Below are 20,505 nucleotides of genomic sequence, written 5' to 3'. Positions count from 1 at the left end.
TTAAAAATGTTCTCACTCTCATTGAGGGGGCGACTCTGACTCACACCTGCCCATCGGTGATGAAAACCGACATCTGTCGCCCGTCACCTGAGCCGTTGCGTCCATATTTTTACAGTTTAAGCAAAACACTAACTTTCTGTTCTCTTATTCCTGAGTCTATTTTCATCATATCTCATAAAAAATGAATAGGTTTATAACATTAGGCATTCTAAGAACAGCCAGTTTGTTCTAGAAGGACAGCCTCAAGTATGCAGGAAACTTAGAGCGCCTGCCAAAGCGGTGCAGTCGACCATTACTTACTGGATAATTTATAGTAAACCAATTCGGCTTTACCCTACCTTACCAACACTGAACAAACTCTCCGGAGTGTCTCTCAAATCGTATCCTGATTGAATTTTTATAGCTTCCCAATACGACTTTATTGAATTTCCTTTAAATTTTCACATTGAAATTGGGCTAATTTAGTAATCACCTCCTAAACATGGCGCCAAACTGTTGCTGAAGTCTACCTGTATGTAAAAGGTTGCATAAGGTCGCCGTAAATACAGAAGGTAGAGAAGTGGCACAGCTGTCAACAAAAAGTCAAAAACACCTATTTTAGAATAAACCACAGACTTGTACTTAACTCCTACAGTATGCCGTCCTCAGTCAGAACAGTTTAGAATCCACTCACGACCAGTTTTATTAAACTACAAATGGCCACTTTGTCTCAAAGGGCTTTGCAATCTTCACAGCATATAACACCCTGTATTGTTGGATACAGGGGGAAGATTTAGAAAAACTTTGCTTTAACAGGGGGAAAAAACATATAAATCATAGTCTAGTGGCATCCAAACTCAGTGAAAATGAGTTATTGTTCTGTTTTTGGATGTTGGTACAGTTTTTGTTACTATGGAGCTCACCACAATCTGACTGAATGTCTGTATTCCTGGGTTGGAATTAATAAGATTTACCTGACAGTAATCAATTAATAGTCCACTATTCCAGTCAACCTTGTTGACAACTTCGTGCTCATTACAGGCTTCCCTAATGTCAGCTCAGTCTCCAGCATGCAGAAGCAAGGATTTACCGAGGGTGATGATTTTCAAGATAAGCAAACTGGTATATTTTCTGCAGCGAAATCTTTGACCTCTTGACCTCTCTGGATACTTTCCCAGGGGAGTGCCTTAAACTGAAGGGGCTGCAAAATGATCAACATACAAAAATATATCACTATTGATGGTGATGAAGACCATTGATTAAATGCCAGATAAAAATGGGGGACATCTGCACACATGCACACACCAATTTGGGATCAATGCACTGTCTTCTTTTAGTAAATTATAGATCACCATCTCCCATTCAGTCAAGTCGCCTTTTTTTCCAAACAGGCTTCCATACTTCCTCAGAGAATGGCACTTGCCTGGACCCGTCAGCTTGGACGGGGCTCGTAAAGGCGCTTGCGGGCTTGCACAGATCTGAACATCGTCCTGTTTGCATGCCCGGCCGCAACAACTGGATTCTCCATTTGCATGTGTCCCATCCACACTCCACATTCCTCTAAAGCCAGGCTGCCAGAGGGGCGTGCACGTTCAGAGTCGGTCTTTTTCACACTAGCTGGGACACCGTTCACCCACCGGGAGAGATTCACCATGGCCTCAGCACTGAATTGCACACCCGTTATGTTGTGTTTTATTTATATTTCCGTACTGTTTGCAAGTGTGCTTTGCGACGCTGACGCTGACGCTGAAGAAGACGAGCATGCCAAGCACTCGTACACGGTGGAGATGTTCAACGAGGCGGTGCCCACTGCACCCCACTTTGTCATGTTTTACGCCCCGTGGTGAGTTAACAGTTATTTTTCGCAGTTTTTGCAGACAACGTTGAATAGACGGACAGGAAGCAGCACTTGTCTTTCTTCTGCATCCCGCACATTCGCCGAAAACGGGGGAAAATGGCTGTCGGGAGTTGGATTAGAGCTAGCCGGCAAGTTAGCAAACAAGCTAGTCGGCGTTCAAGCTAGTTAGCTGCCTAGCCCCGTTCCTTGGGTCAACCGGCGCCGTTAGCTTAGCGGCTAACTAGCATAGCAAGAGTTAGCGGACTGCAGTTGCAGCTGAATGGGAGCTTTTCACATAAGGCCGTGGGGCTAACAATGCCAGTAGCTTATGAAGAGTAGTATGAAAACTTCCCAGTGCACGTTGAAAAAGGTTTATTTAAACACAGCTCCGTGACGCCGAGCTTCTTCTCGCTTGCTGCTGTTGGCGTGAATCACTGCTCAAAGTTCTAATGGTAGTTTGGGGCGCTGTGCTTACGTGGCACGCACTGATTGACCGATGTTATGTCATCGTTTCCAAAATTAGGGTCCACGGACCCCCCAGAGGTCCTAGAGGAGGGGATCAGGAATTCCCAATGAAAAGTGCAGTTCACGTTGATCGTCGCCCTATTTAGTGTAGACTGGGAAACGAGATGGAGATAAAGACAGATTGTGAGATAAGATTCGAAGTTCAGCCTCTCTGATCACTAGATATCAATGATCTCTCATGGCTATGGGATCAAGCCTTTGTAAAACTCAGATGGGTATTCTTGATACGGAATATGGTACTGTCTTCACTAAGGTTACAATACATTTGGCCTAAATAAATATAGAATATAAATATAAATATCCTCTTATACAAAGCAGTATAACCTATTAGGCTGTTTGCATTAAGACACAGTGTGCACAACAATATTGTTGATTCATTATAAAATTATTTCATAAAACTCCTGTATCAGAATGCTCCAGTATCAGGCTGTTCCTGCGCCATCCCATTTCTAAGAATAAAATGACTCTCATACACCATCTTAGGAAGATAAGATGTACCTTTACTGATAGGAGCAATTAAGCTGCAGTGCCAGTGGACGAGCTGTTTGCAAATGATAAAAAGTTGCAGCGCAATGTAGGACTTGACTATGAGGATAAAATACAATAGAAATGCTTTATACACTAGATGAATTAGTGTGCATACACTTGTGATACACTGTGTGGTCAGTTTAGAGTAGTTGTTTGCAATTGAGGACTAAAAAGTAGTTTTGACAAAAGATTTATGTGACCAGATCTAAATAAGTGAAAGCCTTGAGATCAACTTCTGTTTTTTACTAATAGCATTTTTGTCTGTTGTGCCCAGGTGCGGCCATTGCCAGAGGTTACAGCCAGCTTGGAATGAACTGGCAGACAAGTACAACAGCATGGACGAGCCCCCTGCATATGTGGTAAAAGTAGACTGCGTCCAGGACACCAAGTTCTGCTCCAATGTCCACGGGGTTCGGGGCTACCCCACGTAAGTACTCGTCACACAGTCCTTGGAGTCATTGATTCATATCAAATTGTTGGAATCCATAAGTGTAGATGGTTTTTGAAATTTAGGTCAATTAAATGTGAAAACAAGCAAACAAAACAATGAATTGGCTGTTGAACTGTTAATGCAAACAACATCGGAGTGCAGAGTACAGAGAAGTGACACATGACCTGCATTTGGTTGAATATTCTGCCACTATCTTAATGACAACCACTTACATCTTGGATGTTGCTGACAGCACAGTATACCTGCAAACACAGCAGTCACTGGATAATGATTGACAGAACTTCTTACAACAATAATATAACAAACTACAGGGTCTTACAGCTTTTAATGATGATTGAATAGACTAGTTAGAAAAGTGTGCTTGCATGCATGGGTCATTTAGTCTCAGTGCACTTTCTTGTGTAAACCTCAAACTTGAATCATCAGTCTGCTGTGCCATAATTCATTAAATAAAAAAAATGTTTTATTTCTAGATTGAAGTTGTTTAAGCCAGACCAGGAGGCTGTTAAGTACCAGGGGCCCAGGGATCTGCAGTCTCTGGAGACCTGGATGCTAAAGACACTCCAGGAGGAGCCTTCGGTGAGTTATGGTTCAATCGCTTAACACTTTAAGTTTATAAACCATTGACCCACATGCTGCATCCACACCGACATATTTTCACTTAAAAATAAAAATAATTTCTATCCAGATAAGTATTTTAGCGCCAATAGTAAGTAACACATCTGAAAACACACACACAAAGGATGCAGACCATCAGGACAGGTCAACAAAACAAGTAAAAATTGGTAAGGCAGGGAAACATGACTGCATGAACATGAATGTCGTCAGCGTTGGCTTTTATTTACGGAGGACCCCAATACTTTGAAGCTTCTGCCGTTGCCATGGTAATCGATGTCCAGTTCCATATACGAATGCCTTTGGTCAGGTTTCTGTGATTGTTGGTGTTTTGTTGGACTATGGAAACGTGGCATTGAATCAGCTGCACCAAAAAGAAAAGACTGAAAAAGACTGAGAAATAGATCTCCTCTATAGAATTTAATTTGTCTCAAAACTAACACACATGAAAATGAGTCACATGCACGTGATTGGAGTCCACAGTAAAGTATCCACACGTGAAAATCCATCTTGTTTTCGCCCCTACAAATTAGCAAAAATCATGTATTTTCAAATGAAATGTATTAGTGTGGATGTGGACCTATAATGCAATATGGGTCTTGTTCATAGATGCTTCTTCTTGTGTCCTCCAGGAACCTGAGACTGAACTGGAGCCTCCGAAAGCCCCAGAGCCCAAACAGGGCATGTATGAGCTCACTGCTCTCAACTTTAAATCGCACGTAGCCAAAGGTAAAGCTCGACTAGAACATTTATAATGCTTCATGAAAGTGCTGTGGTAATACTCTTAGGCAAATGAATGGTTAAATTCATCTTGTGTATTTATGCAGCTGCATCACACCTGCAACAGATAAATTGTTTCTGTTACTTTCAGTTGTACTTTCAGTTTTCAGCCACACTCAGTTATGTTTCTAGATCCCTCGTTAGAGAATGGAAACACCTCATTGCCTTGATTGACAGAACTTGACATTTCAGCATGAGTACCTGAGCCGCAAACCACAGTGTCAGTCAACTCGTACTGACTGTACAACACTTGTCTCCTGACGCCTCACGTTCCTGGATTTTTCAGACAGCGACTGTAAAAATAAACGGTGCTTACGATAATTGTCTCGTTGAAGTGGAGGCCTGTAAAGCTCACTGAAGTTGAAATGTTTTGGTTTTGAAGAAAAATAAATGATTTCTTGTTTGGAGACAAAAAAGGGCAGGATATGACATAGGCATTTTAAAAACTGTGTTTATTGGTCCCTCCTTCAAGTCTTGGCAATGGAGTGGCAATAAACGTTGAGTAATTGGTTGCGTGTAACCTCTGTGTGAGAGGTGTATATTTTCATTTTCAGCAGGCTCTGATGAGTTTGAAGTGGAATCTGCTTCTTACATTGCTCAAAACACATACTTGTTCAGCCTCACTTCAGCATGAAAAATGCATAGAGAAAATGGTACTTTACTTGTGTTAGATACAGTATTTTTTTTTTCATGTGTATTAAATTCTTACTAGTTCTCTGCATTTTCTTTTTCTAATCTAGTTTCTCATATCTCACTTCAGGTGCTCATTTTGTGAAGTTCTTTGCTCCATGGTGCGGTCACTGTAAAGCCATGGCTCCAACCTGGGAGCAGCTGGCCACCAGCTTTGAACACTCTGATGATGTCAAGATAGGAAAGGTGTGTCCTTCAGTTTGTACTGGTACACAGGTTCAACTGCTCAAATTTTTTAGACTTTAGATATTAAAAAGCACACTGTAATCTAGGGGAAAGGATTGCAGTCATAAGACTAAGATCTACAATGACCGATTTATTAATTTTTTAATGCTTAAATACAAAATAAATTGTGTTCATGACTGAATTAACAAACTGCCGTTGAAGAACAACACAATTTCATACTGTTTTACATCTATATTTGGTGGACCCTGCCATTGTCTAACTTCAAACAGTGTTCTGGGGACCTTATTTTCCTCTTAGAACAGCTTGTTTATTAGGTTATGGAAAGAATAATTATTTCTAAGTTTGTTATTACCTCATTAATGTTGGAAGTATTACAATTCTGAGTTTGAATTTTTGAATCTTTGCTGAAACTACATAAAACATTAGAACACCACATACTGTTACATCAATTAAAAACAGGGCTACTATAAAGGCACACTACTGATGGCAACCTGCAGTAACATTGAGTGTTGAAGCAGTATGCCATCTGCTCTCTGCTCACTTGACGTGACCTGCATGATCATCCTGTTAACCATTTGACAGAACAGGATGCTGGTCATATGAAGAGTTACCTGTTTGCATACTGGGTTATTTAACAAATACCCCTTAAGCAAATTCACAGGGTCAGTGTTTGCAGTGATGTTTCATCTTGTTTTAATGACATGTGTACATTTATGACCTAGGTGGACTGTACACAGCACTATGAGGTGTGCTCTGAGAACGGCGTACGGGGATATCCCACTCTGCTCTTCTTCAACAATGGACAGAAGGTATGGAGGAGGTTTTGGACTGCTGCTAATGTGGTCAACTAATGTTTCTACTCAACATCCTCTCAAGTTTGACTGCGAGCTGTAACAACCTCCATGACATGAAATCATACTGGGATGATTAAATACATATACAAATTGTAAAAATAGTGGCATCTTCATAACAACAGTCATGATTTAAAGTTTATATTGATGCCACTTAAGATTGAGCTAAATATTTTGCTTCAGCTAAAACTGTGTTGGTTATCATAGTATTTGGTTTCAATACATGTTGTATTCTGTGTCAGAGTGTCATTGGTTCTTAATTATGGTGTGTTTCATAGACAGACCAGTACAAAGGAAAAAGAGACCTGGACTCTTTCAAAGACTTCGTGGACAACCAGCTGAAGGCTGCCATTGCCGTGAAGCAAGAGCAGGAACCAAGTGAGGAACAAAAAGCAAACGAGATCCCCGCTGACGAGCCAGCCAAGGAGGAGGTGAAGGTGGGGATCAGAGTTTATGGCACACTTATGTTTCATTAGAGTGGATCATCAAACATATGGCAGCCATCTTTACCTGCTTATAAGTAAAGGTCTCAGAACTTAGCACCCACTCAACTATGCACCTCTGATCTAGCAGTTATGATTAGCCTAGCTATTTTCTGCCCGTCTTTTAATGAGATGATGTGGGTATTAGAGGGACCAGAAAGTAGGCATGGCATGGCACAGTTTTAATATCAAGAGATTGTTTCCTCTCTGCAGTCCGGTGTGTTGACCCTGACAGAGAGCAACTTTGACGAGTCTGTGGCCAAGGGCATCACCTTCATCAAATTCTACGCTCCATGGTAAGGTTGAATGTATAGTTTCATATATACCTCTTGAACGAACTTTTTGTAGTTTAGCTCCAGCATGCAGCAGTTGCAAATTATGTAACCTCTGCTTGAACCCAGCTTTATGTATGATTCTGATGCAAAGTATTGGTGTGAGCTTTAATAGCACAAATACATGTGACGACTTTTCAAGTGCATAAATGTGTTTTTAGTGAAACTCTCACTTTACAGACTCCAGGCAGCTTCTCTATCACTGTGATGGTAATTCATGTGTTCACCTGCTGTCCGCTGTAGGTGTGGCCACTGTAAGAACCTTGCTCCAACATGGGAGGATCTCTCCAAGAAGGAGTTTTCTGGCCTCACTGACGTCAAGATAGCCAAAGTGGACTGCACTGTGGAGCGCACACTGTGCAACAAGTACTCTGTAAGTACTTGGGTTTCATCCACAAGTCGTTCTACTGCACAAGCCCCCATCTAAACCAAACATGTAGCACTCTTATTTCTTTGTCTCACATATCCAGCTGTCAGCTTATTTCATTCTCCAAGATTTAGTGCGCTGTACAGGATGTAATAAAACAAAGATGGTGGTTTTATCACAGAGCCATAAAACAATACAACTGCCACATACTTTAATTAGATCCTACAGACTGCAACCCTAAAGCAGATTTAACACATGGGGAAAGAATGTTGACACACACTCTCACACACACACACACACACACACATACACATGTTGACTTAGGTCACTAGGGACCTTACATGGAGATGTATCTGAACCATAACTACTACTTGCCTAACCCTAACCGCTGACCCAAAAATCAGCTTTTCTTCCCCAGCGGACAAGCCGTCTACGATTAACTATCAGCTTTGTTTGGCTGCAGAATCTCAATGATGTCATTTAGAGGAAAGCCCAGGTCATTATGTAATGTTGACATGGTTTTAGAATTAAACGGTGTGAAGGTGTTTGACACAGACCTGTTGATTTAGGGAAATCTACGGCTCATCTATAATGAAGTAATAAAAAGTTCAGTCAGATAACTTAAAATGTCCCATTTAGATTTGTTTACAATCAAATGGATAATCATGAAGCCAGTTTGTCACCGCATACTATGTTGTACTGCTGAATTGCTGCATCAGGGTTCAAGCTCCACAGTTGAGTTATCTTTCTGAAGAGTGATGATTCACTGTGATGAAATATGACCTTTATGTTTTGTTGTTTTCTTTTCATATGGAAGAAATGTTTATACAAATTTCACTTTCTACTGACACCATTATTCTGGTGAACAGAAAGGATCAAGTAAGAGCTGATTAGAATATGTACATGGACTAAGCCTCTGTTGTTGTTCTCTTCCATCTTTAGGTGCGAGGTTACCCGACCTTGCTCATCTTCAGAGCGGGGGTTCAGGGTGACGAGCATCACGGCGGGCGGGACCTGGAGAGCCTGCACAGCTTTGTGATGAGGCAGGCGAGAGACGAGCTGTAAAAACGGTCAAGTCAGCACTCAACTCTCCACCACTCTGCTCGCCCACACTGCATAGCTGGCCAGTAGGACACCACTCTCTTTCCTACAGTAGCCAAACCTCTGTCTATCTCTCTCTCCACTATGGTTCTCTTCAGAAAGGAGTCAGCCAATGACAGACTGATGTAGTCTGTCATCGCTCTCCAGTGTTCAAGGACTGATGATTCAGTAGTTTTGGATGTGAATGTATTTCTCGTTGCTGTTGCCCAACCCTAACCCTCCTACTATGGAGAGAACTATCATAGTGGTTGGGTTTACGAATGAAGTAATATGTCTGACAACCACTTTGCAAGCACTGCTCAGTCAATCAGAACCAGAATTCCTCGCACATATAAAAACTGTTTTTTTATTCAAAGGGTGGCAGTAGAGGACAGATGTCCCTGTTTCTGCCTGTTCAAAATCAATTGTTTCTGATTAACTTCTGTTGACATTTGACTTTTTTAAATGTTAAATTTTATACATGGGATCTGTTGTTTAATCATAAGCCATTAAAGTTGCGGTACTGTCATTCGAAGGTTTGTAAAGTTTGCGTTGCCCGAATGTGAAGTTGAGTGTTAAGTTGAGGGTCCTTTCTATCCATGCCGGCGATGGCCTTTCTGACTTAACTCTCAGGGAAACACCCAGGAAAGCTAGAGGAAGTTGTGATGGAGTCTGATTTTTCTCTCAATCATGAATTTCTTTTGGGAATAACAACCAGTTTTGGTTCATCTGTGCGTCTTAAACATTTTCTGACTCCTTCTCAATCATCCCTCCCGACTCCTCCTAGCATTCAGGGTCTCAGGCCTGGACCATGTTGCCCCATATCTCCAACACTGAACATCTTTAGAGTCACTACTGCTTTAATTTTTGTTGTTTTCTGTTTGCTGTAGACTGCAGCTCATCTAGTGCAGCTTGGTATGAAATCTTTAAAACTGGCTCTTCACTTTATCCTCCAATGTAACAGAAGAAGTGTGAATGTATAGTGTTTGTGCTTTGTCTCTAAGGCCAGGCTCGTTCATGAACCTGTAACCTGATTTTATGCATGAGAAATGGAGCTCTTCTCCTGTTCATCTTTTCAGCTTTTAGAAGCTTCCCTCTGTGATTGGATATTTTTTGTAATAATGTTTGTGAGGCTGGAACTGAGACAAACGTTCACTGCAGCTCAGGGTCAGGTGGGCTAGCTAGCATCATATCGCCTCTATGATTGTGATCTTTTCTTACCTTGATGATGGAACCAGCTGCATCTTTGGTCTGTATTGTTTGCTTTTCCTGGTCTCAAGTATCATTTCAACATGCTATATTTACTGACAGTGGGAAAAAAATGATGTGCAGCTAACGTCTTAAGACACCAAAAACTATGGACCGAATAGATGGGTATAGCTTAAGCAGCATTGATAGTGGGATGATGTCACTAACTGATAAAATGATCTAGACATAGTAGCATCATTTATCAAATGCAACAAAAATAAAGCCTAATTTTGCTACTTGCTGGTTTTAATAACCCATTCTGAAGTGTTCTTTAGTCTGCCGTATACTGTATAATAACCACCTTGGATCCCACAGGTCCAAGTCAAGGGCCAAGAAAATGATCCGTCAATTTAAGCTAGTCTTTTCAGCGCACTTTTCTATACCTTTACTCACCTCTGACTCCCTTTACGCTACAAATGCTCTTCGACCCAGGTTTTGTGAGAAGTATGTGCTGCACGATGCAGGGCACCATTTATTGTCTAAACCCAGGTACACAAACAGTCAGACACAGCAGTTTTTTGTCAGTAAAAGTTTTTATGGATAGCACATGGTCTAAGGAACTCCAGTGACAGAAGTATTTTTTTCCTTGTGAGTCATGGGTTGTGACTACCCATGGATTTTGTACAAAAAAAAAGAGTGAATAATGGCAAGTTGTAACATGAGATTTCATAATAAATTTTTTTTCAAAAAATAAGTTTGTAATTTCATTTTGTTCTTGCATCTGTCTCTGTTAATAAGGTATGTGATTTTCTTTTTAATAAAAGGTGCAATAAATAAGCTGAGAATGTACAAGTATTTACAAAACAGTCTAAACATGATCACAAATGTAAACAGCAGCTTACCAGAGGTATATTTTGTAATTTATGATTGGTTAGGCACATAAGGTATTTTGATTCTTGTTGGTATTAGTTTTTTTCATTAAAATATGCTCTCTAAAATAACGCCCATGTCATTCAAAGCTCACAGTAACATATTCGAATTGGAAAGATGCTGCCACTGGACACAAATCTCAACATGATCCCCCCCCCCCCCCTCCCCAGGGTTGAAAAAGCAAAGGGCTAATTTCAGAAAGCTGGCACAGACAGTGTCCTGCCGGCTGTTTTTGACTCGCTAAATGTTTTTCCACAATCTCTTGATGGGTTGTCAGGGGTGGAAGCATTTGTTAACTTTGCGAGCGCAGCGACATGGAAATGGCCATTTGTGGTATGTCGGAGGGATAAGGCTGTATTCTTCGGTTCTTTGGAGAAAAACATCAGTTTAGCCACAACATGCATCATCTTGAACCAGCCTGGTGAATCGCAGCTCAGCGTGAGCCTGGCAAATATTGACATGGGATATTTGGAGCAGTGCACTACTAAAATAGCCTGCGGTCACTTTGGTTCAGTCCGTATTATATTTTAGGAGGGCAAATATGGCTTGAGAAGAAAATACATTAGGAAAGAGGAAGGAAATATGAATCTACTGACTCCATGTATCATTTAGTAGTAGATTGAGTTAACATTTGCACAGTAAAGGAAACTTGGTTTGTATTTTTTTCCCAACTCGCTCAAACCATTTCTGCAAATTTTCTGTCTTTTTTACCAGGTGTTGTCACCGCGTCAACTCCCCCGGGTCATCACGTGCCGTAGGGAGGTTGTTCAGCAGTAATTGTTCGAGCCTCATCTGAGAACTGATCCACCGTGTGTTTCTGAGAGGGGAGATGGGAAGGAAAAGAAAGCAGCACTCGGACTGGTCCCACAACAGTTCAGTTTTGCCCTCGCCCTCTCAGTGAGGGAGAGGGTGCAGTAGCCTCTTCGGCATTCATACACACACATAATATACAAACACTCCATCCTCCCCGCACACTCACAGCCATTCAGTCAGTTCATGAAGTGAAGATTCCACAGCTAACAGAGAAGGTGATAGACAACGTGGTGGCTCAACACTGGAGCAGGGTGAAGTTGCCCGTAGATGACACCCATGTGGTGCCACGTTTGCGATGGTCCCCTCATAGTTTGATGAAGACAGATGTTCATGTTATTAGATGGATGTTTTGAAGTGTCCAAGATTATTGGAATAGAACATGGTAATGATTTTTCGGGGTGGACATTCCTTGCAGGTTTGAGGATTTGGGCAGGAATCTGGTGTCTAGCCGAAGTGAACAGCACCCACGAGTCACTGGTCGCAACCTAACTTTCAATCGAGCATTATCAGCCCTCGATGCGGTGGCGGTGGTGTCAGTGGCAGCCGCAGGCCCGTACCACCATGTTCTTGTATTTCTTCAGAATGACGTTGGAGTTGTCATCGAAGTAGAGCACTGAGATGGCATGGAGTTTGGTGGGGGCGCAGCAGGGCTTTGGTACATTCTCAGGGTTCATCAGGTGCACCTGAAAAGCAAGAGAAATACATTAAGGATCTATAACACTGTTTCCACCAAACCACCATTGAATAACAGCCAATGTAAACTATTCACAGAAGTTATTTAAAATAAACAGGAGATAAGATACTGTCTTAAGGGGGCCATCAGCATTTCAGCATAATACTCATTAAGTTGAGGAAGTGACAGATTTTAAAACATAATAGTCTAAATTTAAGTAGTGGAAGATGAGATCTCCTGACTTTTAGTCCCTAGTACAGGTCATACTCTAAGAAACATTACAATTTGCATAATGCAACCCAACAATATTTTCTTCTGGACTCTTGCTAAATGCCTGCATCTTTAAAACTCCAGGCTAAAATGTTTTCAGTTAAATAATTTAAAATATTAAGCCTGATTCAAGATGACGCAGATGACTATTTTCTTACTTACAGAGCAGTAAGTGCAAACTTTTGTCCTGCGTTAGTTCAAATATTAACTAACCCTTTAAAACAACAAAGTCGCACAATAACACAAAGTAACTAAGTGATCAAGGCAGCAGTGTAAAGCAACTCCAGTGTTCTGTGAGATAAAATGAGTGTTTTTGTCAGTTGACTCTGGTGGCTTTGGAGAGAGTGATACAAGGGGTGTTTCTGGTTTAACAAAAAGGATGGTATTCTGTCGATCTGCTGGACGGATTTAAAAACTTTTGGGAAGTATTTTTAATTTCCAACAGAAACATGTAAAAGAAATTAAATAAACAAATCAGGTTTAAAAACACTGGCATGACTTCAAGAAATCCACATTTCAAGAAACTCAATACTGATGAGTACATAATCGTCATTTGTTGTGGTTATTTAAAATGCTTAAAGTACTACTTAAGTACGAGCACTATCACATAAACCTTGCCTGTGGTGACTTAGAACTTCTCTTACACTGTGTGAAGAATATACAGAGCGTGGTAAACGTGTGTGGGCTGGTCTTACCAGTGTCTGTACAATGGCGTGGTTGGTGGCGTTCATGTGGGCGTTCAGGGGGAAGGAACACTCTCCGTCACAGTAGTTGGCTGCGTAGCCTTCAGGAGCAATGATCCAGTCCTGAGAGAAACACATATCCATGAACATAAAAAGCAGCATGGTCAGAGCAGAGTAAATAAAACATCGTAATATATTGTTTTTTTAAAAACAAGTCTATCAGAAGGGTAGGACAGTATGTCTTAGTCTCCAGCCCACCTAACTCCTGTTGGTAAATTCAGTGTTCACCTCATCTCTGAGGACAAATCCCTGCTCAAACACTTGTGTCTGTGGGATCGCTCAGGGAAGCAATACTTCTCTCCTCCTTCCTTCCTTCCTCTCTGTGTCTTACTGTTTCGCTCTGACTCAGTCTCTGCATGTTTCGCCTCTCTCTCACTTATTTTGGTTGTTTTCTATCGAGCGTACCTTCCTGTCTGTGTCAATTATCTCTCCCTGTGTTTCTCTTCTCACTTCTCCTTCTGTCACTCTCTTTCTGTCCAGCTCCCTTCCTGTGTGTGTGTGTGTGTGTGTGTGTGTGTGTGTGTGTGTGTGTGTGTGTGTGTGTGTGTGTGTGTGAGTGAGATAGAGTGCTGGCAGTCTCCCTCTAGATGTCAGTGCTGTGTCAACAGCTCACAACTTGTTTGTAAGGATGTACGTAACTTTGTCCTTCTCTATCTTTCTCAGTTGTGTTGTAAACACAAGCACACACAACACACACACACACACACATTGCTCCAGACCTGGGATTTGTATTTATGAAGGTGCTGTTGTACCGAATGATATTTTTTATTGGTAAATGTATAAAATGGTCATTAAATTTACACTCTAAAGAAGACGTGTGCATTATATTTCCTCGTCTTGATTCTCCTGTATTAACTCTTTGTGTGCCTGCTAGACTTGCATGTACGTATAGAAAGAGCTCCTCAGTGAATCTAACTTTTAAAAGACAATTTTATTTGTGTCAGCCTCTAGAATCTTCCTACATACAGTAACGTTAGCTGTCAGTCAACTCTATCAAAGTTGCCCTCAAGAGTCAGACTGTGAGGATCAACTCCTCCCGTGAACATTTCACACATGTATACTTGCAGTTGTTTGGACGTGTTGAATAAGAAAATGTTCCCTACCTGCCAGCCCAGCTCTCTGAAGCTGACGTAGAGCTCATGTCTTCTGCACGCTGTCTTCTGATCGCTGCTGTTGTAATCTGCAACAGAAAAAAAAACAAGACAGCCACAGTCAGCAAAAACCTTCCTTGGGTAAACGACTTAAAAAAAAAAAAAATCCCAATTAAACCTCATGGAAGTGACGCAATGCACTCAGAATCCGAGAGAAGAATAACACAATCTGCCTCATGTAATGCACTGGGTGGAGACACATGACAGGGTGTGGACCAGAGCACAGGCACAAATGCTCATGACAGCGGTCACTGCGCTCAACGTGCTTCACATTCATCTGCTGTCTAATGCGTCTGAACGCTCGCCTAATTGAATTCATCAGCATTCAAACATTGCTTGGCCCGAGCGCAAGTGGTGACACGGTGACAACTGTGTTTATGGACTCTCCTGCCCTGCAGTTTGTACTTAATTATCTCTGCTCCGCTGTGCAGCAGCGGGGCGGACGGCTGCAGACAGTCCCAGGTATATGCTTGGTTTTCTCAGTTGAAGAGGTCATTGCTGGCTGAAGTCAAGACGGTGACGCAGTCTTTCCAGGGATGTTTCGAGGGCTCTCTCTCGCTCGCTCTCTGTCCCGCCTCATTGATTCTATTGTTGTGATTTTTATTTTCTTTAGAAGCCTTCCGGAGAAAGACAATCAGCAGGAATAATGTAAGTTTTGGTTCTGGTTAAAGTCCTGTAATCTCAAAGGAGCTTCATCCAGGAGGACCCATGTGGTGTGGCAGTAGTCCCCTAGGCCGGGCTCACACTACATGAGATGCAAAAGTCTAATTTGTTTTGAAATTGCAAAGAATCCTCACAGATGTTCTTTTCACAAATCAGAAACGTGCACACAGCATTTGACAAACATTGGATATTTATTGGGGCAGCACAGATGAGTCTGTACACATTTTGGTAGGTTTGAGACTGGATCTGTTAACCACTCATTACCTGAAAAACTGGGCTGAACTGTGGCATATACCAAACTCTTCAAATCGCTTAAATTGCCTGAAAGTCCTGTGGTGTGATCATGTATACAAGGAGTTTTTTTACCAAGTTTTTTAAATACTGATCTCTCTTTGAACTACATAAGCAAACAATGGCATCAGTGAAGAAATTGACTATTGTTACTACTGTATATTTGTTACAGTCAGTCTTCATGCCTGTCCTTACCATTACAGACCAACTCATCTGTTAGCTGTAAGATTACATGCAGGCCAACCAAAGTGTATGAATGACTCTTTGCAGGATGTACAGCAATAACGTAATGTATCTATTTGTGGCTAAGTATAATTATAAACGAACATACAGCTGGATTAAAAAAAAAAGTATTAAAAATATGTTGCACCTGTCTTTCACTCACTTCACCAGCCAGCTCTGGGTCTTTATGACAGGAAGCGGTGGTGCTTGTACCACTTTTTTCCACAGGGGTCTCCAGGATCAACAGAAAACCAAGTTCCTTGTCGCTGCTGTAACAGCCACCCTGAGACATAAGCAGACTAAGCTTGACTTGCTGATGGCCCCACGATGCCTTAAGCAACACTTCAGCCTTAAGCCCTTAAGAGGTTTTAATTGTAGTTGGTTGTTGGTCTACACATTCTCACATCGCAAAGTTAATTATAAAACTGTTGAGCTGTTTTGGCACAAGACCTACTGGTGGTTGCCTATTTTGGATATTTTTATGCATCACTTGTCATTAGGGCTACGGTGCTGGTTTCTGACTCCATGTTTAGCCTAGTGGAGGTGGTGCTTGAGAGATTTGGGCTACAATAACTTTACAGCTTGCGAGGAATAAAACATTTACAGCTTTGAGCGCCGCTCTCACGTTCAAAACTCATCACTTGCTGCTTTTTCAGATTCGCTCGTTGCCTCGTTGGCCCGTTGATGTAGCAGCTTATCCTGTCCAAGCCATGCGGACATGGTTATATGCTTCTCTGAGGCAATACATAGAGAGGATTTGTCTGCCCACAGTAATGGGCAGCACATTACAGATAGATGCATAGAAAATCAAATAATAAGTGTGTAGTTTTAGGTTCACATCATCCGTCTTCTTTTGTTACCAGGAAATTTTGTCTGTGAAAAAGAGTGAGTCAGACAGCAGGCGGGGATTTGTCGCTCAGTCACAGCCACCACCCAGCCACTCACATCACTAACTTGCCAACAGCAGCCGTGGTTAGTCAGCTGGAGTTGGACGGATGCAAACACACACACACACACACGCACACACACACACTTAGACACACTGTATATACAAACAATTATGTAAGGGTCATTGGTGTCCTTAAATCTGTACGTCTATCACTCATTACCACTGGCACCTACAGTACATAAACAAATACACACTCACTCACACACACACACACACACACACACACACACACACACAAATGACCTGATGTTTATCCATGTAACAGCCAAATCCACTTAGCCACTCATTAAAAAAAGGGAGAGTTGTCATTTAAACTCACCGGCGCTGGTTGCATTAAGATTTCATCATCAAATCAAATTTCATTTTGAACAGACGCACTGACCGCACTGCCCAGACCCATGTGTTTTAGCTGGCCTCTCGACAGATACAGGAGAGTGAGGGAGAGACAGGCAGAGGGAGAGAGGGGGAGCGACTTGGATTTGTCACTTGGATTCATCTCAGCTCGAAGTAAATGAGCAGAGAGGGAAAGAGAAAATAGACGGAGAGGACTGGAGCACAGAGCTGACACTGCCCGGGTTTGGGCTGCAGTTGCCTTTGATTAAAGGATAGGTTCACCCGAATCTTAAAATTATTATTATTATGTAAAATTATGTCATCATCAAGTTATCATTACGCCGATGGCAATTCAGGTGAAGTCTCGTAGTCCACAAAACATTGCTGGAGCAAAAAAACATAGAATGGCTCAACACAGCTCATTCAGGTCTCTGGAAGCACAGGGATCCCAATTTAGTATGAAAAGCTGTTATTTAAACTTTTTTTAAGCTGAAGTCACTGGAGATGATCATCTAAAAGACTTGGATTATGCTGGACAAGCTATATGGATCAATTTGACATTTTTCTTTTACAGTTCCCATCTACTTCATATGTTCAGTGGAATTCTGCTGCACTGTTTGGCTGTGAAGCTCCAGAAATGTTTGATTAGGAAACTTTTAATCTGCATGCGTGTGAGTAAATGATGATTTTGGGGTCAACTTGGCCTTTAAAATGTGCAAGTATAGATATAAGGCACCATGTATAAAAACAGCATATAAAATAATACGTGAAATTGAGTTATGCAGCCTCATGAGATTAATGATAACTTGTAATTATGCCACAACAAAGATTCACAATATCTAATTTTAGAATGGTGGATAGACTTTTCAACCATCTACCATTTTACTACTTCTTTTCTACCATGCAGAGCAAGTGTGATCTAAATTTTCCCTGAACAAGAACAACAATCGAGTTTATTTTGATTGCAGCAGAACGCGTGTATGGCATCTGATTGGACAGGTTAATGCTGCAGGAGACAGGAAATAAAAGGTGAGACTGGTCACGACAGGAGGCTGCGGGGTGAGGTCGAACGGTCACCCTCTACTGTCGAGTACAGTCAGGTGTTTCCCCCGCTCAGGGTTCCTTCCTCTCCAATAGGAAGGCCGTCTCACTGGGCGTCTGCTAATGTGGAAATACAATGTTTGTGTGTGTGTGTGTGTGTGTGTGTGTGTGTGTGTGTGTGTGTGTGTGTGTGTGTGTGTGTGTGTGTGTGTGTGTGTGTGTGTGTGTGTGTGTGTGTGTGTGCTTTTATGGGTGCACGTGTACTCAGGCACACACGTTTGGCTCCATGTACACATGTCTGCGTCTAAATGTATGTGCGTAGATGATACACATGGACGCCGTGACACCATGTGCTCGTCCTGCCTTGACCTGGGAACGTTCTGACTGAACAGATTTACTGTACTGAGCTTCACAAATGAGAAAACAGGCTGGTCCTGAACCAGTGGCTGTTTTCCTTTGATTCTAACAGTAAATCCACTTGTTTTATTTCCCCTTACATTTGCAGTGTGTACAATGTTTATATACAGGAAACTTCCAAGGACGGAGGAAAAGTGCCACTGAGAGAACTTTGCCGAGTGGCTGGATGACTTGGCTGACCTGATTTGAACCCAAGGTGATGTTTATAGAGGGAGGAAGTGACACATTACAGCATTGTAAGACGACAAAGGTTTCACACAGTTAATGTATAGAGATTTATGAGTCCAAGTTGGAATATATAATAACTCTGGGCTTCTTATTTGGATGCCAGTCAACATGTCTCTGTGAGCAACACACTATACCATGACCTACACACCGGCTAAAAGTGAACACACCCATATTATACAGAGACCCCCGGCTCCTTCATACAGACTCTAGTTTATGGTGCGTGACATTCAGCTTCGGGTCAAATCACAGCCCAGGGTGGAGGGTGAGTGAAGCGGCCCGCGCGCTAGTCAGACTTCTACACCAGCAGCCATTAGTATAGTTCTTCATGAGGTGGCTATGGGTGCAGGCAGGGCTGCAATAGCTGATCATTTCATTAGATTAATTGTGCCGGGACAGAAAAACTGTCTGTATGTTATCCTATTTATTATAAAAAATTATATAAAATGAAAGGCACCAGTACTTTTGAAATTCACAGGAATGACAACACAAGATTATTGTGATTATGGGGTGAATTTCTGTAGTTGTCAACATCTTCTTAAAGTCATTATATTTAACTCAACACACCAACACATATTTAAAGTCATTTTCTGTGGTTTAGTGTCAAGCAACATATAGCCTTTTCTTCTCTTTACTCTCTCTCTCTCTCACACACACACACACACACACACACACACACGCATGCATCTACACACAGCTCATTTTCTTTGCACCTCTTGGCCTTCAAAGCCATCAGCATTTACAGTCTGTGGGGCTCTTTTAGAGGAATAAAGCTGATATTTACTGTGGGCTTTCATTGAGTGTAAAGGCCCAGATTTGTGGTGCCCATAAACCACATCTCCCCTTCCTGCCTGTAAAAATTTAATGCCACACAGCTACCGCTGAGCTCCGGCTCCCATGAGCCCTTCCATTCATTTCTTTTTCCTTTCCTAGACAGAGAGCTGAGGTGGGAGTCAGAGTGTGAAAAAAAACGTATTTGTACACCACCATCTACAACTACAGTGATTAAAAGATAGTGCTTACAACAGTTAATATCAGATCAGCGATAAGTTTGCCCAAAAGTAAACAAATGAATACATAATTATCATAGATAAACAACTTCATTCAGATTTTAAGACACTTGTTCATTAAAAGAATAGTTCGACATTTGGAGAACAATTTTGATATTATTATGTCCGGTCTGAAGCACCTGTGCTAGGTGTGTGAAAACACTCCCCTGGTGTTCCCAGTTTGAATTGCTAACTGCATCTCTAAATGAGTTAGCTAGCTAATGGTAACTACATTTAGGAGTTATTCTGGTGTTACGCTGCCCTCTGTTTGTTTTAAGTAAGAACTCAACTGGAAGCCAATTCTTACATATTGCACCTTTAATATCTACAGAATCAATGTGCAAAAACGACATGCTAACCAGCAGCTGGTTGTAACTTCATGTTTAACAGACAGACCAAGTGTAAACCCGCACTGATGTCAGTCACCCATTGTTTTTTTTATGGACTACTGTTATGAAGCCCTGAGTCTGCTATTATGGCTGTAGCCATCTTGGTTCTTTTGGTGCCAGCAGTGGCCATATGTGGATGAGGTTCACTGAGAAACACGAGGACATGGCCAGGTAGCAACTTGTCACTCCAGAGTAGCCCCATCTGCAAGCAAATCCTGCTTTATCTCCTTTTATACTCTGAGCAGGACCATAATTTACAAAAATGACATTATGCTGTGCTGAAGAAGACTTTAAACAAGTGATTGAGACCATACATTCATTAGGAAACTATTTACTGAGGTAAAAAAATCAAGTGAGAAGTAAGGTCATTTTCTCATAAGCTATCACGCTACTTTTTGCAACTGGTGGAGTCACCGCATGCTGGCCATTAGAAAGGATGAAGGCTTAAGACACTT

The 20,505-nt window shown here is 41.7% G+C and overlaps 2 protein-coding genes across 3 annotated transcripts in view; one reads left to right on the top strand and one right to left on the bottom strand.

The window, feature by feature from the left end:
• Positions 1-1,363: 1,363 nt before the first annotated feature.
• txndc5 (thioredoxin domain containing 5) lies at positions 1,364-10,642 on the top strand. Its single transcript, XM_037078826.1, has 10 exons — positions 1,364-1,822; positions 3,144-3,296; positions 3,794-3,899; positions 4,568-4,664; positions 5,476-5,591; positions 6,314-6,400; positions 6,721-6,879; positions 7,138-7,220; positions 7,500-7,629; positions 8,566-10,642. Exons 1-10 carry the CDS (start codon positions 1,512-1,514, stop codon positions 8,686-8,688), a joined length of 1,365 nt encoding a protein of 454 aa, XP_036934721.1. The 5' UTR covers positions 1,364-1,511; the 3' UTR covers positions 8,689-10,642.
• bmp6 (bone morphogenetic protein 6) overlaps positions 10,466-20,505 on the bottom strand; it is a 50,513-nt gene continuing 40,473 nt past the window's right edge. For both annotated transcript variants that reach the window (XM_037078828.1, XM_037078827.1), the window contains 3 exons: positions 14,424-14,500; positions 13,273-13,383; positions 10,466-12,317 (listed from right to left, as the gene is read on the bottom strand). In XM_037078828.1, coding sequence (XP_036934723.1) covers positions 12,168-12,317; positions 13,273-13,383; positions 14,424-14,500 — 338 coding nt within the window. In that variant the 3' untranslated portion in view covers positions 10,466-12,167. The remainder of the gene's footprint in view (positions 12,318-13,272; positions 13,384-14,423; positions 14,501-20,505) is intronic.

The sequence above is a fragment of the Acanthopagrus latus genome, chromosome 19 (assembly GCF_904848185.1).
Source record: "Acanthopagrus latus isolate v.2019 chromosome 19, fAcaLat1.1, whole genome shotgun sequence".
Classification (NCBI taxonomy): Eukaryota; Metazoa; Chordata; class Actinopteri; order Spariformes; family Sparidae; genus Acanthopagrus; species Acanthopagrus latus.
This window is presented reverse-complemented; position numbering and strand designations above follow the sequence as displayed.